Source organism: Tachypleus tridentatus, chromosome 1 (genome assembly GCF_004210375.1).
Source record: "Tachypleus tridentatus isolate NWPU-2018 chromosome 1, ASM421037v1, whole genome shotgun sequence".
NCBI lineage: Eukaryota > Metazoa > Arthropoda > Merostomata > Xiphosura > Limulidae > Tachypleus > Tachypleus tridentatus.
The window spans coordinates 27,651,520-27,675,127 of record NC_134825.1 but is presented as its reverse complement, the minus strand read 5'-3'; the positions used below and the strand labels follow the sequence as shown (position 1 = coordinate 27,675,127).

At 33.7% G+C, this 23,608-nt stretch overlaps 2 protein-coding genes across 2 annotated transcripts in view; both read left to right on the top strand.

Annotated features, from left to right (window-relative positions):
- Window positions 1-6,700: 6,700 nt before the first annotated feature.
- Window positions 6,701-10,459, top strand: LOC143245210 (uncharacterized). The gene is made up of 2 exons (XM_076491332.1): window positions 6,701-6,808; window positions 9,904-10,459. Exon 2 carries the CDS (start codon window positions 9,917-9,919, stop codon window positions 10,310-10,312), a length of 396 nt encoding a protein of 131 aa, XP_076347447.1. The 5' UTR covers window positions 6,701-6,808; window positions 9,904-9,916; the 3' UTR covers window positions 10,313-10,459.
- Window positions 10,460-18,333: 7,874 nt separating this feature from the next.
- Window positions 18,334-23,608, top strand: part of LOC143244874 (von Willebrand factor D and EGF domain-containing protein-like) — a 98,701-nt gene continuing 93,426 nt past the window's right edge. The window contains exon 1 of the mRNA XM_076490342.1: window positions 18,334-18,787. The gene's annotated coding sequence lies outside the window, so the exon portion shown is untranslated. The remainder of the gene's footprint in view (window positions 18,788-23,608) is intronic.

Genomic DNA, 23,608 nt, shown 5'->3' with positions numbered 1-23,608 from the left:
TTCATTTTAAGATGTATGCTTTATTTCAAAATATTCTATAATTTATCAACTTTCGCAATAATTTTAAACATTTCTTCTGACCAACTATGAAACATTTAATTAAATATGGCCATGATGAGACCATACAAAACACAAGCTACTGGAATTTGGTGTAGTTAACATGCACTGACTCAAAGATCTGTCAGAAAAACACAAAGGTTCGTGGTGAGAATCTGATCAAATCAAAGACAGTTTATAACACTTGTTCGTATTTTGAACATCTTCCACGTATATTCCTTATTAACACAGCTTCATATGGATAGAAAGTTATTAAACAGAGTTATAATTTTAAGTTTTAACACATTGAATCCACAAATGTTAATGTTTATCTTTTTTTTGTTTTATTTTAATCATCGAGTTATTTAGTCATTTAAGTCAATACGGGTTCTGAGCATCTGAAACTAAATTTACCATTTTTAGATTTTTACAGTATTACTACTGATTGGTTTTACAGTTATACACTGCATTTCACAAAATGAATTTGATATATAGTAACAGAGAAAGTAAATTATTTCACTTGCTAAGATCGATGTGAAACTTATTTATTATGTACACATACGTATCATTGTCAATTTATCTAAACATTCACAAGAGGTGATTTACAGGAAGACAGAAATAACAGGTTTAATTCCTGAAGATAAAACGAGGTAAAATCATGTTTCTCCTACATCATTAGCACCTTTCACAATGTTTATTTTTGGCTTCTATTCTTCTATCTTTTATAGTTTATTCAGTCCATATTTTTGTGTAGTTAGTCAGTGTAGCTTCAAAATGGAAAAGCTCAGATTGAAATCTAAAAATAAAGCACCTCATGACTGATTGGTTTGAATCTCGCACAAAGCTACGCAAACAATATTTGCACTTGCCGTCCCTAATTTAACAGTAAAAAACTAGAGAGAAGACAACTAGTCATGACCACCCACCTGCAAATCTTGGGCTACATTTTTTATCAATACATAGTAGGATTGAAAGTCACATTATAACGTCTCCATAGATGAAAGGGTAGCCAAGTTTGGAGAGAAAACGACTCAAACTCGCGCTTCTAAGATTGTGAGTCAAGCGCCCTAACTACCTGGCCATAAAGGGCTCGTCGGTTGATAGTATTGCAAATGAATGTTTCATGTTTTCTCTACTTTTCAATAAATTTGGAGTAAGTAGGTGGATTGATGGACGTGTTTCTGTCTATGTATTTTAAAATATTATTTAAATTGTTATGAATATCTTATTTCTGAGGATATATTGCGAATGTTAAAATAATCTACAGTAAATCTACGATATGATGGAACATAAGATAAAATAAAAATACAAATAAACTTTAATAAAGACGAGAGGCAAGTAATTAATGGTTTCTTTTAATTCTCAGAAATAAAATAAAGGAAATAAACATTTTCACTCTTCAAACGTACTGTTGGTATGAACGTGTTTTGTAGTCACTATGATAAGAAGAATTTCGTTATTTTTGAAAACTACATTTCCTTGCCGCTAGAGGTAGACGTGGCCTAGTACTAAACGTACTCGACTGTACATCTGAGGTTCAATAGTTAACTTCACGTTGTCGCAAAAACTCGCTCCGCGCTTTGGGGCTATGATGGGCTTATAAGAGGTTTGTTTTTCTTGTTTTTGAATTTCGCGCAAAGCTACTCGAGGGCTATCTGCGCTAGTCGTTCCTAATTTAGCAGTGTAAGACTAGAGGGAAGGCAGGTAGTTATCACCACCCACCGCCAACTCTTGGGCTACTCTTTTACCAACTAATAGTGGCATTGATCGTCACATTGCCTCCACGGCTGAAAAGGCGAGCATGTTTGACGCGACGGGGATGAGAACCCGCGACCCTCAGATTACGACTCGAATGCCTTAACAACCTGGCCATGCTGGACCCCGGCCAAAGAAAAATGCAAATTATCTTTACGAAGTTTGTAGGGCAACTTGTATGTTTCAGAATTTTCGCTCAAAGCTCTACGCCTGGCATGGGTCTGACCGTCCAAGCAAGTTGACCCCTAGAGCAGACCGTAAGATGCTAAAAGAGGTCTCCAAACACCCTAACATGTCATCACGGGACCTACAGCAGGCTCTGGCTACTGTTGATGTGAAAGTGCGTGCCTCTATAATTAGAAAGAGACTGCACAAATTTAATTTGCATGGGAGGTGTGCAAGGAAGAAACCTTTGCTCTCTAAGAGAAATATCAAGGCCAGACTGAAGTTTGCCAGAGAGAATATAGACAAAGACCAGAACTTCTGTAATAATGTTCTTTGGACAGATGAGTCCAAAATTGAATTATTTGGACATCAGAACAGAAAACATGTTTGGCGTAAACCAAATACAGCATTTCAGGAAAAGAACCTCATACTAACTGTGAAGTATGGAGGTGGAAGTGTCATGGTTTGGGGCTGCTTTGCTGCAGCAGAACCTGGACAGCTCACAATCATAGAATCCACCATGAATTCTACTCTGTATCAGAGGGTGCTTGAGGATCATGTGAGACCATCTGTATGAAAATTAAAGCTGAATTGGAACTGGAACCTGCAACACGACAATTACCCAAAACATACCAGTAAATCCACCAAGGACTGGCTGAAAACTAAGAAATGGAGAGTCCTGGAATGGCCGAGTCAAAGCCCAGATCTTAATCCCATTAAGATGCTGTGGGGTGACTTGAAACGGGCTGTACATGCAAGAAACCCCTCATACATCTCACAGCTGACAGAAGTTTGCATTGAGAAGTGGGGCAAACTTTCTTCAGACCGATGTCAGAGACTGGTAGATGGCTACAAGAAGCGTCTCACTGCAGTTATTTCAGCCGAAGAGGGTAACACTAGCTAATAGGGAGTAGAGTGACCTAACTTTTTCTTCAGTTCGAATATGCGTTTTTGTAGCATGACATTTAGAGAAGATCTTGAAAAGTATTTTCTTCAGTTTTAATTATTTAGTTATATTCCTATAATCTCTCAGTATTGTTAAAATTAAGATTAAATATCTATATATCCAGAAATGTTACAAAAATACACAGGCTTTCATAGGGTGTCCTAACATTTTCACATGACTGTATATAGTTCATTCAGTCGTTGGCCGATTATAGTCCAGTTAAGAGTCACAGCTGTGGATTGAAGAAGCATAGGTCAAAGCCGAAGATATATCACTCAAGTAACAATTAACTTTTGATAATCAGTGATGTCGAGAAACCCACTTGTTGAGAAATTTATATGCAAAAACGGCTCGTTTGGGTTGAGAAAATATTTTACATAGAAGAGCGAACAACGTTTCGACCTTCTTCGGTCATCGTCAGGTTCAGTGTAAAATATTTTCTCAACCCAAACGAGCTGTTTTTGCATATAAATTAACTTTTGATGTACAAATGCATTCTCAAGATGGTTGGTGTGGATATTAACACTTTAAATGAAGTGATAATACTCCTACCAGCCGTCTTGAGAATAAATTTATAAAACCAACCCTGTTAATTGCTGATAATCGCTGTATCGAGGGTTGGGAAACGTTATGTAGTTGTTTTCCATCTGGTAAGAATTTCTAAACTAGTGACGGATATAACTAAATATTAAGGTCTCTGAGGTGATCTTTTAGCCTATGTATTGCATAAGGTGTCGTACAAGTTGAAAACAGGAAATATCAGTCAGTTGTCTTGTCATAGCAGTGGTTAAAACTATCTTTCCATTGTTTAATATTATTGTACTTACTATTTGCATACTAAACGAATCTAAAATTACAGTCGTTTGGTTTTTGTTCAATAAAATGTTTATAAATTTACGATTTGTAAAACGTTTTCTTTAACTTGTATCCAGTTGTTTGTTATTGTTTTTGTGAGATTCACTTACGAACAAGTTTTAGTTGAAAACTTCAAGACAGTTGTAACTAGAACAGCTTAAAAATTAAACTTTAAGAATATTAATTGAAGGAATAAACAAAGTTTCGCATTCCCATGAGAAACTGTAAAGCAATTGTTAAATTTAGTCTCGGTTAGGATTTTTCGGACTTTCTAATGTTTATCTGGGATAAACTTTGTAAAATGCTTTTGTAAATCGAACCTGAATGTCCTTCCAATCAACATTTTAAACATTATCTTACCTGCAATATTATTATTCAAAGCCAGATGGGGCTATCTGTTGTGTCCACCAAGGGGAATCAAATCCCGTGATTTCAGCATTGTAAGTCCGAAGACATATCACTGTCCCACCGGCAAATATTATAAGAATACTTCATATTTAGAATGATATAAACAAATAGATAATTTCATTTATTTAAGCTTTAGCCCCCCAGTGGCTTAGCGGTATGTCTTCAGACTTACAATGCTAAAAACCGGGTTTTGATACTTGTGGTGGGCAGAGCACAGGTAGCCCGTTGTGTAGCTTTGTGCTTAACTCAAAACAACAACAACAACAATCTATGCTCTAAATAACACACGAAATAATCGGTTCACATTTTCCTGACACCTCGTTTTCCCTCAAATTTACACTTTATCTCTATATGTTGGTAGCATGAGAACTGAGGCATGCGGAGCTGATTTAACTTTTGAATATAAGCCTTCAAAAATGAAGAAAGATCTTCGACTGTTTATACTCACAGTAAAATCGTCACATATTATAACAAGAAAATTTGAAAAGCACTCTCGACTCCTGGTACATTCTCAAAGTAATCTAATAAACTGTTAATTTGGTTCTTTGATGTTTGTTACTTTGTCTATTAACCTGATTTTAAAACAAACCGTTCGTTGTTTTTTACTTATAAAACAAACTCCAGCCTTGGGTGACTTTCCAAAGAATAGTCCTCTAGTTTTGTGTAATTATTCATTGAACAAAAAATAAATTACAATTAACTGTTCTAACAATTTCAGAATTTCGTTTACGTGAGTTCTCCATTAACATTCTTATCAAATTCCAGCCCGAAAGCTAATTAAATATTTTCTTTCAAGACTCTGTACGTACTGATTTCAGTCTGTTGAGCAAATGTTCACCTTCAATTATATTTAAGTCACGTGGAAATGAATTCATTATCTTCGGCAGGAAACAGACCAAGGCGTTTCATATAATCTTATCTGGTGACATTTTTATTACTCATTTTAAAATAGTTAGTAAATAGAGACATCATCGCTTGATTATTAATGGCCAACCATTCTTTCTTTCTTGTGGTAGAATGCTCATTAGGTCTTTTTACAGTGAGTTACAAGATAGACACTTCTTTAGTTATTATCTCATTTCTTACTTGACAAATACTCTCGAACCAGACACTGTTTGCCTTCCATAGTACTTTGTAAGAACGATCAAATCGAATACACTTTCTTTAAAGAGCGGGAACGTGGAAGTAGTCATGTAAGTGTTATATTTCCAGAAGCTGTTACTGTCATGTACCCGAGAGATAAGTGAATTTCTAAGCAGCGAGAGTGCAATAGTTGTCGCAGTATGTTTTATTGTTTTACTTATAACATCACTGAGACAACTGAAATGTATTGCTGTTATGGTCTTCGATTTAAGTGACATGATTGGTAACTTCTAACGAACTAAAGTTTTACCACTGTAGTAAAAAAGGGTATTGACCCACACCTATCATTATCATTATTCATACCTCTCACCATTGTTATCCAAATCTCTCATTACCGTCATCCAGGCTTTTCACTGCTATTGTTAACACCATTCACTACTCTACTGTTATCTACATCTATTTCTACTCTGATCCACACCTCTATCTAGTGTTATTCACATTTCTCTCCACTGTTATCCATACTTTCAATTCTACGATTTATTTTTTTCCTGGTATTTTGAATAGCAGTACATTTATTATTAATACCTTCAACAAAATTTGGCCATTATGAAAATTGATCTGCTTTTTTTTTCCTACGTAATGTAATTTATAAAATTTACCGACATGTATAACAACATAATTTAAAATAACAATCTCTCGAAAGTAACAACAGAACAATATTATGGAAACGGCATATATTTATATCTTTCAGACATTTTATTTATCTTCGTTTCAGGGGAAACAGTGTCGGTTTTTTCAGGAAATAGGCCCATACTTATGAAAATTAGAATGTAAATTTTGAGTTAACAGGTCAAATGTGAGGGAGACTGGCATTGTTTCATTCCAATTATTTTAAGTTTAATCAAGTACATAATCAACGTATGTTCCATGTAAGCTGGCACACTTTTTTTCTCCCTCGTCAATACTTAATAAAGACGGTTTAATACATAGTTAATATATATGACTCTTTTGGGGGTAGACTCCATATTTTAAGTTTCGAACAAATAAGTGTAATATCCCGGTGTTTTCTGTCTTCCAAAGACATGTTTTGCGTTTATATAAGCTACAGTACAATATTTGATTAATATTAAAATCTTAAGCATATTTTAAGAGACGATACTGACGTTTCTAGACAAATTGGTGTCGTTGATGTATTAATTGAAAGTTCAAACACGCGTTTCCTCCTGCTCACATCTTACGCCATATTTTGCTTCATATTTCATTGTATCTGTATTCTTGAATGTCTATATCTTCCACATCTTATTGGGTATTTCTATCCAATCATTTCTCAGTTTAAGCGCAAAATCTAACTTACTATAATTCCTGAAATGCGCATGCTCTGTTATCCAACTCGCAGTAAATGTTTTGCGCGTATTAGTAGGATTTAGTGATATATAAACTATATAAGATCCTGATTCTTATACTGAGAAGTGCAGATGACAGTATAAATAGGTAACAGGAGCAGATAGTCATTTTATCAGACGAAGAACCCAACGGGTGAAGTTAACAGTTTCCGTTCTGGTATTTATATACACTTTTTATATATCTTTAATTCATCAAACCTCATTTAACGAATCTGTAATGTCAAAACAAACGAGAAATAACAGAGAATACAGAATACTGCTTAGAACTGTAAGGTTAACTCTTTCTATATTAAATGTGCATTAAATTTTTTCAATGGTATCTTAAAGCCTTATAACTTCTATAATAAGACTGAGGCAGATTTGATAGAATATTAATTATAATTATTTTTGGTATTGTAATATAATAGTCTGCATGCGGTCCAGTGTAACTTCTTTTTTTAGAACGCCTGATTTGACTTTTTTAATTTATGCGTCTAATAGTTTGTTTCAAACCTAGCATGAAGTTTAAATTTTGCGGGTATATAAATATATACAATATATATATAGGAAATTATTACCTTATAATTACTTCTTACTTTTAATGCATAATTTGACATGTTATAGCATTATCTTCACTGCTGAAAGAATGAAAATTATAATTAAGCCTAAAGCAGGTTCTAAATTGTGATTTGCATTTTCACTGCGCCACTTTGCGGTCTCGCTAAAAAGACATTACTACTTTAGAGTTTGAAATAGTTGAATAACACCAAAACCTTTCTAAAATATATAGATATTTATCACATTATTCTAAATGCCAGCTCAACTAGTTTATGTTGTATACTTTTCCACTACCATCAATTCTTTGGAATATTTAAGGCGGCCGTCTGTTGATGTTTATAATTCAAACTCCATTACTATTGGGACGTCATTAAAAGTCTTCTCTCGATATTTCTAATTAAAGCTCTGATTACTGTTGATTCATCGGATCAGTATCAAGAAATTGTGGTTTACACTCTTTCCGTTGTGTATGTAACGAACATTTTACTGCCACATTGATACTTGAACAGAAGCTTAAAATTTAAATAAATAAGAAACTTATTGGATTGTTCATTTTATATTGTAAAATGTAAAAAGTGAAAATGTGTCATGAAAAATCACTTGCTGTAATTAAGATTTCGTCTTAATTTAATGAGATAATGAACTATTTTTACCTAAAATATATAACAGAAATTAAATCTCTCAGTAATAGGTTTGAAATTTTTATCTCCAGATTATTCACGTAAAAATACGAATAACAACTACTACGTATTAAATTGCTACCTAAGTTCAACAAGTGAGTGTATAATCTATTCATTGTGATTTCTACCTACTGAATTTTTAATTAGAGAGAAACAATGACATTGAAAACAATTTTTCAACCATTTATTTTAAAACCATATTGCGTTATTGAATCTCTTCATTCTACGAATTTCGAAATCAGTACTAATAAGATAGTAAAAATGTTGTTATGGACTTTTATAATATATGCTAAAATAGTCAGTTTGTTTTTTTATTTCGAAAAATACTTTGAGGTACCATAAAATTATAAGATATTTTTTTCCGAATTCACTGTCCTCTTAGAAAGGTATCTCTCGTTTCTTTTCATTTCAATACAGTTACTTGACAATTCATGCATGCCCATTAGAGGATATGTCAATGCTCATCTGAACATTAAATAAAACTGTATTAATAACGTATAGATTAATAAAGGTGTTTTTGATGGAATTATAATGTGGGTGGATGTACGAATATAGTAATGTCAAAATAATAATGAATAATTTAAGTTTTCGTTGTTGCTCGTGAAACATGAGCAAACTTTTGTAGCGGAAATTATTGCAAACAGAGAGAGTACCCAACTGATGAAAAATTCATTCTAATCTAAGAAAGAAAGTGAAAAAATGCATTAATTTAATTATACTCATTAGAAAGTTGATTTTAGTTTTGATCTAGTGGAAAGTCTTTAAAGTTTACTTGTGAGCAATTATAATTCAAGAGAATAGAAATATTTATTATAAATAAAAATGTATATAAAATAATTCAGGTATTTGTCTTTTTTTAGCATTTACATATCTACTTTATGCTGAGTAAAATATACAAATTTACAGCTATTTAAAAAAAAGGCCGATAAGAGATCATTACACCATTCTAAAGCTTTATTAAAAATTAAATTACTTATTAATGAAATGCATAATAATGAAAACGCTAGTTACCCACATATATTTATTTAGTTTGTTTCAATTTCAAAGTCAATAATGATCAGAAAATCACGTTCAATGTAGATCACTTGTTGCACTTGGAATAATTATATTTCACTGACCCATTAGCTTAATATCTTCATCTTTTTCGACATTTTCGTATGTAATTCGATTATTCATTCGCTATAATTATGTTCCGTTTGAAATTCTACTGCTTTTTAAACGTTTAAGAAAATACAGACGTGGACTAAAAGGCAGAGACTCGAATTGTAATTGCATATCGATACTTTAAGCACTAACAAAACTTTATTAAATATCTCTTGCAGATAATTGTTGCTAAGTTGTTTAACGCAGAAACCATATTTATAGTGATTATATCATTGGTTAACAACAGCATCCTGCTGAATATTAAAGAAATCTATTGAGAATAATATAGATATTACTTGTAAAACTATTTGGTTGAAGTTCTTATATATATAAAAAAAGGTAACAACTTAATTTTTTATAAATGATCACCATTTTGATACTATTAGAGACATGTTCAAAAGTGTTTATCATTTGTTATTTGAATTTCGTTACAACATACATAACATACGAAGTGCATTAAAATAGAAATAGATGTGAAATTGTGGTAAAATATCTCATTTGATAATGCTCGCGTGATACTACTTGCAAGATATTTATTTACATTTCAAAATGTTCATTTATTTTCTATCCTAATATCAATTTCCAATGTCAGCGTTTCCAATAACACAGTAACTTATCGACATAACAGTAACTTAGTGTTCCTTTCATTTCGATTTGTATCAGCACTAAATCCTAATATAAAATTGATGTCACGAAAGATATTTTTTCAATGATTGAAAGTATGCGATAGGAGACCGTGGCTAAATACCTCTTGTCAGCGTCTTTATCTCTATCAAGCTATTACTTTTCGGCATACTTTGATTGTCCACTAGTCTCAAAGTGAGAAATTTAATCAAGTAGCTGTTTTGTTTTTATCTGTTTTTTCTAACATTTTCACATACTTTACTTTCAGATAAGCTAAAAAAATGAGGACAACAATCTGCTTTGCTTTTCTTTCTGTTCTTTACCTTACTCTCCCAGCCTCGACATCCAAGCCAACCCTCATGTCATCACAATTGCAAAAAATAGCTCGGCTAGTCATCCCTTACGTCAACAAGGTCCGTGGTTATGCAATACTACGACCAGGTACAGCTGAGTTTACGGTTCGCACGAGCGATTCAACTGGTGAAACTGGCGTTAAACAAGACGACGATGATGATGAAGTCCTACCTGATGCTGGCATTACAGACTTCGAAGATGGAGACTTGGACAACTTGCATGCCCCCCATCGTAGGTTTGATGACTATGGACACATGAGGTTTGGAAGGAGTGGCCCCGCCAAAAAATTTGATGACTATGGTCACATGAGATTTGGAAAATGATATTATGTAGTACACACACTTTTTGTCAAGGAAATATTAAGTGACTAATACTAAAACAGTTTATACATATTTGAGGAGCATGTACATGCATACAGAAATAAAGAAATGTATTATGTACAAATAAATAATAAGCAAATATAATAAAGAAGAGCATTTTGTGACTTTCTCTGGCTTTATTTTTGGAAACTAATTGCCTAAAAGCAATAATTACTAAATATTTCTCTACGTTTCTCTGTATATTTCGAAACATGTGTTCTATATCTATGTAGACCTTAAAGTAATGATACGTTTCTTATTTCCACTGTCATGGATGTCTGACATTTTTATTTAGAAATCTCACATTATAAGAATTGACATCGTTTTTCACATATCAAGAAAAGTAATGAGACTTTCAAGTCAGTAGCGCTTAATATTTCTCAGGAACTATGACTTAAGCAAACTGAGGAATGTTATGGGCTTCTCAGTTGTTTGTTTATTGTTAAGTATAAAGCAACACAATGAACTATCTACGCTCTGCCCACCATAGATATCAAAATCCAAAGTTTTATACTGCAAACATGTATACTTGTCGCTGAGCCGCTTAGATGCTAGTGTTAAGAAACGAATTACTTTATTTTTCAAGAGAGCTAAAATATTCGACACACTGAACACACTTGCATTAAAAAATAACTTATTCAGTGTACTTCATGAGAATGTTTATCACTTTAGTTTATTGTGTCAATTGGAGAGAAATAGAATAGATCTAAGAGAAATAATTACCTTTTAATGTTAGTTTTCCATTTGTAAAATATTATATACATAATTATATACTAGAAATGTTTGTTTTTTATTTTCGCTTAAAGCTACTCAGGGGATAATTGCGCCATAAAATTGACTCTAATTTTGAAATAATAGGCTACTTTCTCTTTCAGAGCACACACCGCCAAATCTTGGGCAACTCTTGTCTCTCGATCCTACTAGAGAAGATCGAACTTATTGAAGCATTGAGAAAACTTTAGAGAACTACGTCATTTTTCTTTCTCAAATTCATTTACTATTATTCGCTTTTATTTAAAGCTCAAATGAAAAGAAAAGAAAATGTCTTATAATAAGTATTGTCGTGCGATTCATAACTACAAAAATAGTAATTATAGATCCTTTAAAAACGCCCCCCGCTAGTATAGCGATAAGTCTACGGACTAAGAACACTAAAATCAGGGTTTCGATTCCCCTCGGTGATCTCAGCAGATAGCCTGATGTTGTTTTGTGATATGAAAAATACACCATTAATAATATTTGTTACAATAATCACCAGATCGAGAAACAAAACTGATAGGGCATTCCACAATTATCAACTTTTCCTGATATAATAATGTTGTTGTTTTATTGTTGCACAGCTACACAATTAGATATAAGCATTTTTTTTTCCAATGCAGAGAATCGAGCTCCACGTTGTGCGTTATAAGTTTGAAGATTTAACGTTCGTCAACCGGCGGGCTTCCTAGTAGAAAACAAGAAAGATGTAGCAATATATTTTCTCACTTGTGTAGTAAACATTTCAATTCTGTAATCTCTAAGATATTTACAACTAATTGATTCGTAGCGTAAATTATAAGATTCATCTCAGCATGTTTTAAAAACTACTTTGAGAAATGAATATAGAGTTATTTAGATAAGAGAAATGCAAAAGACTTACGTGATTGCTTGTTTTGTTTGTTTTTTTAATTTCGTGCACAGTTACACGAGGGCTATCTGCGCTAGTCGTCCCTAATTTAGTAGTGTCAGACTAGAAGGAAGGTAGATAGTTATCACTGCCCACCGCCACCTCTTGGGCTACTCTTTTACCAACGAATAGTGGGATTGGGCGTCACATTATAACGTCCTACGGCTGAAAGGGCAAGCATGTTTGTGAGATAGGGATTTGTACCCACGAACCTCAGATTACGAGTCGAACGCCTTAACTCACTTGGCCATGCCGGGCCATACATGATTGCAGAGATTTTGAATTGGTAAATATTTCCTTAAACATCCCACAGAGGGGGTGAATGCACATTAAATTTACAAATTAGTAAGTATATTCACATTATAATTGTTTCCTAGCGGGACTATGGTAAGTTAACTCACTTGGTCCGACTTAATACGCTGAAATCTGGGAGTCGTTTCCACTGTGGTTTTGTTCACCCCCAAAATATATTTGTAAATAAGAAATACGTTTCAGAATTTCCTTTATTTTATAACTTGATGTGCTTTAATATCACAAAACTTAAAAAAAAAACTTTTGTGTTTACTTTATAAGTACAAAGTTTTAATACAAAAACAAACGGTATTTCAAGGGTAAGCTTACTGCCTGATAACGTTAGTTTCGGGGTTCAGTCTTCGCAGTGGGTATAGCATAAATATTCATCTCATTGTTCTAACAACAAATACACTATAGTAATAAATATATAAACAGTACAAAGCATGATACAATAATTCAGATAGTTGTCGAAAATAATTATGGTGTGGTAAACAATCAGGTCTGTTATAAAAAGTTTTTAATTTGTTTGAATTTTCCTTAAAACGATAAGAGGGCTATTTGGACTAGTTGTGACTAGAGGAAAAGGAAAGAAGTCAACAACAACCACCTCTATCTCTAGGGCTACTATTTATTAATAAATAATGGAATTGACCGTTACTTTATACCGTCCTCATAACTTAAAAAAAAGAGGTTTTGTATTGACATTCAAACCTACAACTTTCAAAGTATAAATTGAGATTTCTAACCGTAAAGCTAAACAAGACCGTAATGATTGGTTTGTTTTGAATTTCGTACAAAGCTACTCAAGTGCTATCTGCACTAACCGTCCCTAATTTAGTAGTATAAGACTAGAAGGAAGGCAGCTAGTCATTAACACCCACTACCAACACTTGGGCTACTCTTTTGCCAACGAATAGTGGGATTGACCATCACATTGTAATGCCCCCACGGCTAAAACGACGAGCATGTTTGGTGTGACAGGAATTCGAACCCACGCCCCTCGGATTACAACTCGAGTGCTTTAACCACCTGGCCATGCCGGGCCAGACCATAGTGAAACAAGGGTGTGTCTGTATTTTCTTTTAGCAAAGCCACAGCTGGCTATCTACTGTCTCCACCAAGGAGAATCGAACACCTGATTTTAGCGTTATATATCCATAGACTTGCCACTGTACCAGCAGTGGACAATGAAACAAGAACAAGTGTCAGTGTAAGTTGACCCCAGCATGACCATGTAGTTAGAGCGCTCGACTCGTAACCTGAGGACCGTGAATTCGCATCCCTGTCTCACCAAACATGCTCGTCCTTTCAGCCGTGTGGGCGTTATAATGTGACGGTCAACCCCACTAGTAGTTGATGAAAGACTAACCCAAGAGTTGTCGGTGGATGGTGACGACTAGCTGTCTTCCCTCTAGTCTTGCACTACTAAATTAAGGATGGCTAGCGCAGATAGCCCTGGTGTAACTTTACGCGAAATTCAAAAGAACCAAACAAAACAAACAGTTAGTATAAGTTAGTTTTAAATTCAGAGATTATAAAGTTTTAAGTTGAACTCTTAGAATTCTATTAGACTAGGAAAAAAATTCTTGTTGGGTTAAATCTCTGTTAAATTTTAATAAAATATTTTTCATATGAATGAGGAAATCAAGTTACTTACAGCAGATCAGATCACTTAACATGAAATCTAGGTCATATATTTCTTCAACCCAACCTCCACAAACTTGGATGACAATCTCATATAAAGTAACATTTACACTAACTTTTAAGGTCGTACACTAATAATCAGTTCACTGGGTATTGAAATACCAAATGCTACGCATGGTTAATCGTATTATTTCCATGCAATGTATATGGTAAAGAATTAGTTCTTGCCGCAAGTAAGTTTGTTTTGTTTTTGTTTGTTTTTTTCAATTTCGCGCAAAGCTACTCGAGGGCTATCTGCTCTAGCCGTCCCTAATTTAGCAGTGTAAGACTAGAGGGAAGGCAGCTAGTCATCACCACCCACCGTCAACTCTTGGGCAACTCTTTTACTAACGAATAGTGGGATTGACCGTCACATTATAATGCCCCCACGGCTGAAAGGGCGAGCATGTTTGGCGCGACGGAGATGCGAACCCGCGACCCTCAGATTACGAGTCGCACGCCTTAATACGCTAAGCCATGCCGGGCCAGTTTTCATACGCTAAGAAAGTAAACTAATAAGCTATAGTTTACAATAAAATCATTTTAAGTATGATAGATACTACGTAATAATTCTGTAACGTTTCGTTAGCTAATAAAGGATGGAAATCGATACTTTAAGCATCTTTTCTCACAGATAAACTAGCTTTTTTTTATCATATCACCATCATTAATGTAGCCCGTGGACAGAATTTTGTCACAGAAATAAGTTTATCTTGCTATCACAGTCATTACAAATTATATATTAAAGTTCAAGTACACTAATTAAAAAACTGTATTCACATATTTTAATAGAAATAAGTAATAACTTATGGACCTTCAATCCTTCTACCCTCTACATAGGCAGACCAACCTCTTTTACCTAATGTCTGTAATTAAAAAAAAAAAAAAAATTGTGACCACTGTTGTTAATGGAGGAAATCAGTTCTTTAACCTGTTATTGTCGATTCTCTAAAACCTTTCTCTCTGGCTAAAAGACAAATATAAACCTCTGTAAAATACTGAGGCAATTATAATAAAAATGCTTTTAATCTATCTAATTCATTTTTGAATAAAAATTAAACAGCCTCTTGGAAACAAAAATCTAAATTTCTATTTGATTCAATAATTTCTTAAATTCAATAACAGATAATTGAAACATTTAGATTTAATTCCTTTTAAAAGGAAAGCAACCTTTAACCTTAAAATTAGCAAGAGCATGTTAACTAGGTTAATTCTGACCTAAAAATGTTTGCTATATTAGGCACTCAAATTATAACATAATTTATGAAAACTTAACGTTGCATCAAAATGCCGTGGGGGAGTTATAATGTACGGTTAATCCCACTATTTGTTGGTAAAAGAGTAGCACAAGAGTTGGCGGTGGGTGGCGATGAGTAGCTCACTTCCCTCTAGTCTTACACTGCTAAATTAGGGACGGCGAGCACAGATAGCCCTCGAGTAGCTTTCTACGAAATTCCAAAACAAATAAAACAAACAAACAAAGCATCAAAATGACTTTGTCATCAAAAATTGTAAATGTGAACTAGTTACTATGTAATGTAAAATTGTATCAATAATTTGTTTTACAGTAAGGTATTTACATTTTATTCTATTTTTGTTTATATTGTTATTAAAATAATGATAATTTTATTCTGTCCAACACCTCATATGAAAACATTTATTAATTTGAGTTTAGCGTCGTGTTATACTTGTCACTATTTTAAAGTCCCCTGGTAGATTAGCAGTAACTTGACAGACTTACAAGTCTTATTACGTGTTATGCCCCTCCAAGTAGCACAGCGACAAGTATGTGGACTTACAACACTCAAATCCGGGTCTCTATACCCATAGTGGGCAGAGCACAGATAACCCCTATGTTGCTTTGTGGTTAACTTCAAAGAAACGAACAAGTTACTTGTTATAATTTATTTCGGTCTAGTCTCTGGGGCTCTATCTCGACATGGGTGCAACATAAATTGCCCAACTTGCAGCTCTGTGATAAACAGCAACGATTATTTAGATTTTGCATCTTTTTAAAGCTATGAGCATAGACTACGATATAAATAATAAATAGTCTATGCGTTTTGTTTTTCATGTTTAAACAAAATATTGTTGTATAAATAAATGGTTGGTGATTATATTTATATTGTTGTGCATTGAAATTGACACTGTAACAGAACCAGACTGGTTATAACCCCGTCAGTAGCAGTTGAGTTTACTTGGGTAGGCTGAGGTTGAAATATTAAATATGCAACTCGACGTTGTTTAGTATATAGTGTGACTACAGGGGCGTTGCAGATTCGAAAGCTAACATGCTGACAAATTCAGTTTAAGGACGTTACCCTACTAGCATGAAATACCCTTGCTATGCTATAGATTTCAAAGGCTTTTTTCATTAATCACTAAAATCCTAAAGTACCAATCAAGTTTTTCAGTTACCAAGGAGCCCCATACCTGTAAAAAAAAAAAAAAAAACGTTAGGAGATCCGCCTTACATGTACCATGTTAGGATTTTGTTTAGCTCATAACTGGAGGCATGAAACTTCTTTCAGTTATAGCACAGTGAGATCCCAAGGGACCAGGAACACAATATTCGATGCCAGATTTCGGTTCGATAAGATAAACCTACTTTTGACCCCATCATATATTGACCTTCCATTCGCATTTTAGCCCCATTTAATCAGGGAGGAGGAGTACACCATAAAGATAAAGGAATCATTAAGACATCTCTAATGCACCTGCCAAATTTTGTCTTGCTAATTCTAGAACTTTGGGAGGTGTTAGCTAGACATACATGCAAAGCTATAAGCTGAATCAATATAGAATGACAGTAAATCCTGCTATTCGGTTAACAGCAGTTGCTGACGATGGATGTTATTGACTAGTTGCTCTTCCTCTGGTTAGCACTCTAAGAGTTTCTGGCCCGGATGTTTAGTCTATGTGTCGCATAAAGTATCAGTCATGTTCAAAATGCAAAAAAAAACACAAAAACACTTTACATCTCTTTCTTAAAAGCTTTTCCCTCCTCAGTGGTACAGCGAGAACTCTGAAAGCTTATAACGCTAAAAACCGTGCTTCGATACCCGTGGTTGGCACAGTACATATAGCTCATTATGTACCTTTGTGCTTGATTACAAACAAACTTTTGTGAAAGAAAAATAAAGCTCATTTTTACATGTTGAAACAAAATAAGGCCACTCTAGATCTGACTCAAAAGTTATGTTTGTTTGTTTTATCTTTTAAATATCAGTTACAACTTATAACGGATTGTTCTGAATCGTAGAAACGTGGTATTCAAGCAAATATAGAATTCTCTATCGTCCACCGCTGGTAAAGCGGTAAGTCTATGGATTTACAACCATAAAATCAGGTATTCGATTCCCCTCAATGCACTCAGCAGATAATCCGAGGTGGCTTAGCTATAAGAAAACACACACACACACACAAATTCTATATCAACTACGTTCTTATGAGTTAGTCCAAAATTTTAAAAATAACAATGATTATCAGTGTGACAGTCCACTAAAATTACCATGTATAATTAAATAATAATAAAATAGAAGTTCAATTGTGTCTTGTTAACGTTAAAAAGGAACCAACATTTGAACTAATTTTTAAGTGAGACTACATTATTTAGAATGTTTATTTATATATTCTTTATGAATCAGATTGTTGTGGGTAAAAAAAAAAACTGATGCATTTTGTGTCAAATTCTATTAAACTTTTTTTTTTTTTACAGTGCTTCGTGCACTTGTGATAACACTTGTTTCCAAAACCTTTAACTTTCTCTCTTGCTGAGTACACTGTTATGGTTAAAGCGTAACAGATTCAGTTTTACACGTTTTACAGCACAGATGGCCTTTTTTACTTTTTCCACGGTTAGTTTTTGTGCTAACTTTAGATAATACTGACAAGAAATATATATTAGGGCTGAACCTTATATGTGTGTGTTTTTACATAGCTATATATGCAGAAGCACAGTTGTGAACTAATCTAACCATTACCTTATGCAATTTCCACTGCACGAAAACATTAGTAAGTTTTTATATGGAAGGACGTTCTAGTTTTATTCTGAATGCTGTTTCTATTATGATTCTAATCCTAAAAGAATAAGATGTTACGCTACTTTTGATGAGCTACATCTTAGTAGAAAGAGTGTTATAGTAATACCAACATCTGTCAAAAGAAAAGGCAAATGCTTGAGACAATTTAAAAGGGTCGACCTCGACACATGACTCTTAAAACTCTAACACTCCCACAGCGTTCTGGATAATTTTATCTTTTCAGTTACACTTCCGCTCAGACATTTCTCCTCTGCTCAGTCTGTACGAATATACTTCCACGAAGACAGTATAATTTTATTATCCAAAGTAAACTATAAAATGTCCTTCAAACTGCGTGCAACTAAAAAGCTGTAGAGTTCAGGAAGGCGGATCTTATAGTCCCGTAGAAAAAAAAAGGAAAAATCGAACGTTTGGTTGGTTTTCAAATTATGAAATTCTTGGGTGTCCTAAGCTTCTCTTAAAGCGTCCCCACCGCAGCGTCACTTCCCCGTGAAAAGGACATAAATATAGGTTGAAAAGTGAAGTTTTTAACACAGGACGTAAAGCTGCTTATGTACATGCTGCCAGACGTTATATTGTTGATAAACCACCAGTGTAACTCCCTCTCTGGTCACAGGCTCTGAACGTACAGCATCCTAAGGGCATTGTTTCAAGTCCGTTTTTTTAACATTTCAAGGACAATTTTCAACATGATTTGTTGTTTTTAATTTTTGTGCGTTTTGGTACCATGGAAAGTTTTCTGCACAGCCATTGGTAAGTCGAACGTTATGAAAATCTTTAATTTATTGAGAGTTTCAATATATTGTTTTATTTTTATTTTAAACACAGTTTGATACAAAAGTGTATGAGCGTTTTGATGTTCAAACTGTACGATCACAAATGGTGTTAAGTCAACTTCTTCATTGTTGCATACATGTGTATCTTTATCAGTTAAAGACATACAATGTCTCAATCGTTTTAAACTAATGGAAGCCAGTAAAGGCATTAGCAATTGACATGTTCGGAAGAAAACAAACTTACACAAAAACAATACTTACGATAAACAACACTATTTATAACACAATGGGATACAAAAAAACGTGTCTTCGGTATCTAAAGCAAATTAAAAGAATTACATCATTCCTAAATAAGAAATTTAAAACATTTTGCTACTATAACGATAAGTTGTATGTAATCAAAATGCAACAACATAAAAATGAATTGAATGATAAACAAAGTACTGTACGTATTAGAAACCGTACAATTGAAAAAAAAAAAACTGTATGTTGTTCTATGTTGGTGAAAGTTGTTTGATGTGGAGAAGTTTTTTGATAAGTAATTTCAAATCAGTATTGGTTTTGCGAAATATAGTAAAATTTGATAGGTTAAGTTCAAGTCGTATATGTTAATTGGCCGTAGCTAATGGATAGCGTTTAGATTGGCCAATACAGAAGGCCTTACATTCTCCACAGTAATTATATACAAATCAAGAACAGAGAAAAATTGGGAGATGAATAGCGCGTTTTATTTAACTTTTTAAAGTTAAGCTTTGTTTAACAACGAATGGAAAACAAGAGTACAATGTAAGTTTGAGTGTAGTCTGAGTAGGTTAGTTAGTGATTTTCTTAGTTATAAAAAATATTAGTAATTTTTTGTAACATATGTTGCGTTATATTTTAAAGTATGCTGTATGAGAGGAATTTCAGAGTGTAAATTAAAGCAAGTAGATTACAAGATATAACCTCTAACTAATAAATATGTTGCCATATTTCTTTTGTATATGAACTGGATAAAGTTGTCAAATTGTACCATGAGACCAGTAAACATCTGTTTTCTGTATATTGATGTAACAAATCCACTAGTGTTACAAGTAAAAAGGATGTCTAGAAAAGATAAATCATCATTATTTTCAACTTGCAAGTGAACTTAATGGCAGGATGTCGTAAGTACAGGTATTCTAATTTAGATCAGTGATCCCTACGTGAAAAATAATAAAACTGTTGTTTACATACCTTTTGTAAAGGCCCGGCATGCCCAGATGGTTAAAGCAGTCGACTCGTAAGCCAAGGGTCGAGCGACTCAAATCCCCTTCGCACCAAACATGCTCACCCTTTCAGCCTTGGGGGCGTTATAATATTCGTTGGTAAAAGAGTAGCCCAAGAGTTGGCGGTGAGTGGTAATGACTAGCTTCCTTCCCTCTAGTCTTACACTGCTAAATTAGGGACGGTTAGCTCAGATAGTCCTCAACTAGCTTTGCGCGAAATTCAAAGACAAACAAACAGAAAAATGTATTAGCTAACGTTGGACTCAGCGAGGAGTACATGATAACGCTATCTGTTCTTTCAAATATAGAGTTGTTGAATAGGGAATGTTAATTTTCGGTTCTATGAGTAACTGGAAAGCCATTCAGCGAAACGTTATTACGTGAAAGTTCAGATTAATTGTTTCATTTCGATGTATATTAGTAAATAGGAAGGTAATATCAAAGTTGGCTGTAAAATGATTTCTGAATGTTGCTGGTTGTTTTAATACACATGTAAACTGGAATGAATAAGGAAGAGTAGTGAATTTCACGAGTGTATAAGTGTGTGTGCCTAAGGCTAAAATAATTTCACGTAAAAACGGTGCCTACTTTGTGAATTTTATGAAGACAATATAAAATAAGACAGCAAGAGCCTGTCGGATATAATGAAGGAGCGACATTTTTGGATATGCTATTTTTGTGTTTTAGTTCTCTCGGAGAACCTTGGAATTTTTTTCCTCGCGTTGTTTGGTTAAAAGATAAAGGTTATTGTTTTAAATTTGATAGAATCATCAAGATTCACTTGTATTTTTCTCAAGTAATCACTTTAGTTGAGAATAACGATGGCAATGACTTTTGAGATCCACGTAACGTCAATAATTTTATTTATCAATCTTCTCTCAAGGCTGAGATTTCTTCAGGGCTTAAATGGTTAAGATGGTTAAATGGTTAAGTATTAAAATTATAAAATGTATAAAGAGTAAAGGTTTTATACTTTCGTAATGAAATTATCACAGTATTGATCAAGATTTCCTTTATCTTACATAAGAAAGTATTTTAGGTTTTCGTAATGAAATTATCACAGTATTGATCAAGATTTCCTTTATCTTACATAAGAAAGTATCTTAGGTTTCTGTCCAGCAACTTGAAAGTGTAAAGAAAATTAGCAAAATTCAGTTTATCTCATGAAAGAATAATACCATTAGGATGGACTTACATTTATTACTTAGTTTAATGTTATTTAGGTTAACAACCAGGTCGTCAGGATCAAATCTATCAACAAACTATTAGTCAACTCATCTTGTAACGAATTTACCGTTATACGTTTATTTTAATACTTACGCTTATTTCAGCATCGTTTTTTTAAACATGTGACGTATATTATTGACTGTGTATTTTGCAAGTTCCGCCTGTTCTCGAAATTTGTAGAAGATTCTTGAGAATAAAATTTAACAATATTTGTTTTACGAAAACGCTAGCGCGATTTTGAATATTGTTGAAAATTCTAGAAACTTGCGTGATTCATATAAAAGCAGTTCGCCGAGAGACAGAAGATTATTATTATTGGTCAGCTACTGGTCTCGGGAGCTACAACTGCGATTAACACTTTTTAATCGGAATACTACATAATTTTACCAGGAAAGTTTATAAATTTTGAACAATACAAACCGTTCAACTTCATTAAATTAACTGAGGATGTTATTGTTTCTTCGAGGACATTAAATATCTCTTTCTGTAAAAGGTCAGCGGTCTGAGGCCAATCAGACGAGCTAGCTTAAAAGAGGTGTGACAATATCATCTTAGAATTATTTTGTTTTCCACAAATAAATGTCATTTTTAAACTACGAAGTTTGGGAAAGTGTAAACCAGTATTGTAAAACACGTTTTAATCAAAGTAAGCACCATTTGCTTCAACACACTTTTGCCAATGTATAACGATGCTGTTTATGCCCTTTTTGTACAAGTCAAAGTTTCTATGGTGAATAAACTCCCTGAAAGCTTATTCTGCAGCTGCCTGGTTTTGAAAGCGTTTATTGTTCAAAAATTTGTCAAAGTGCTTGAAAAAATTAAAATATATAGGAGAGAAGCCTGGGGAATAAAGTGGATGAGGCAGAAACTCGATCTCAATTCGTTAATTTTTGAAGCGTCAACCTTGACAGATCTCATAAGACCGATTTTGTTGATCTTCAGTTACCAACTTATCCAACATTTTCGTCTTTCCAATTGTACTCAGGTGGTTGGCAATGCTTGATTTGCTCGTGCCTAGCTTTTCTGAAACCTCACATACTGTTGTGTGAGAGTCTGTCTCAACTGCTTCCCTCAATGTATTTTCATCTTATGATGGCTTCCTTCCACGACCTTTGTAATCTTCAAGACTTTCATCTTCATGTCCAACACTGAACTGTAGGTTCAATAATAGATCCATGGCCGAATGCCTGGTTAGTGTTCCGTGTAGTTTCGGTAGCTTTTCGTCCAAAATTGAAGTCGTAAAGAAAAATCAGACGAAAGTTCTTTTTGTCCATGCTGGCTTATGGTTGCGAAACTTACTCTGAGTAGAGTTGGAACAGCAAACAATTAAGACACCTTGTAAGCGACAAACGTTGGATTAAATAAACTAACCAACTATAAGTTACTCAATATTCATCTTCTAAATATTATCGTGAGAATTCCGACATATATTTCTGGATAACTTCGTCGTGAACCTGGATCATCAATGAGACATTCAGTTGTAGACCGGATATAACAATTAGTATTGTATGTAAGTTTATAAAACTTTTGTATATAAACCATCATTTGTGATGACTATTAATAATAACCGGTATTATAAAATGTATTGTGTTTTTATATTAAAATATATTTATCTTAAAAAAAGAATATTATGTGAGTATTAATCTTGTTCAAAAATACCAGAAATTTGATACATACTAACATTTAATTAACTTTTAAGTTTAAAATTCTGGTTATTTGAAATAGTAATACATTAACACACGTAACATAATAAATCTGAGACTAGTCAGAAATAAATAGCAATACGTAACAGCCTTCATGGCTAAATGGTAATCCAAAGGTCGCGGATTCGAATTCCTGTCACACCAAACATGCCCGCCACTTCAACAGTGGGAATGTTATAATGTGACTATCAATCCCACTATTCGTTGGTAAAAGAGTAGCCCAAGAGTTGGCCGTGGGTGGTGATGACTAGCTGCCTTCCCTGTAGTCTTACGGTACTAAGCTAGGGACAGCTAGCACAGATAGCCTTCGTGTAGCTTTGCGCGAAATTCAAACAAGCAAACCTCTGTTGGCAAACTGGTGAATTTCGTAAATTTTGATTTGACGGTTTAAAGTGGAGAAAATTTGAAATAACATGTCAGAACTTGCATGGCGAAAGAAATCATATGTCAAGGTTGAATTTTTTAATTTTAAAATCCCGTTTCTCACAGGCACGGTATACATGTATCGATTCATTTTAATGTCGTCATATCGAAAGGAAAACTCAATTTCATAATAAAAAGGATAACGATACAGTAAACAACACTGGTTATTTATAAAACTGGTCATGAAGTGTTTTTGGA

Excerpts from the sequence above, each read along its gene's own strand:
- LOC143245210 (XM_076491332.1), top strand. The coding sequence starts at position 9,917 with ATGAGGACAACAATCTGCTTTGCTTTTCTTTCTGTTCTTTACCTTACT.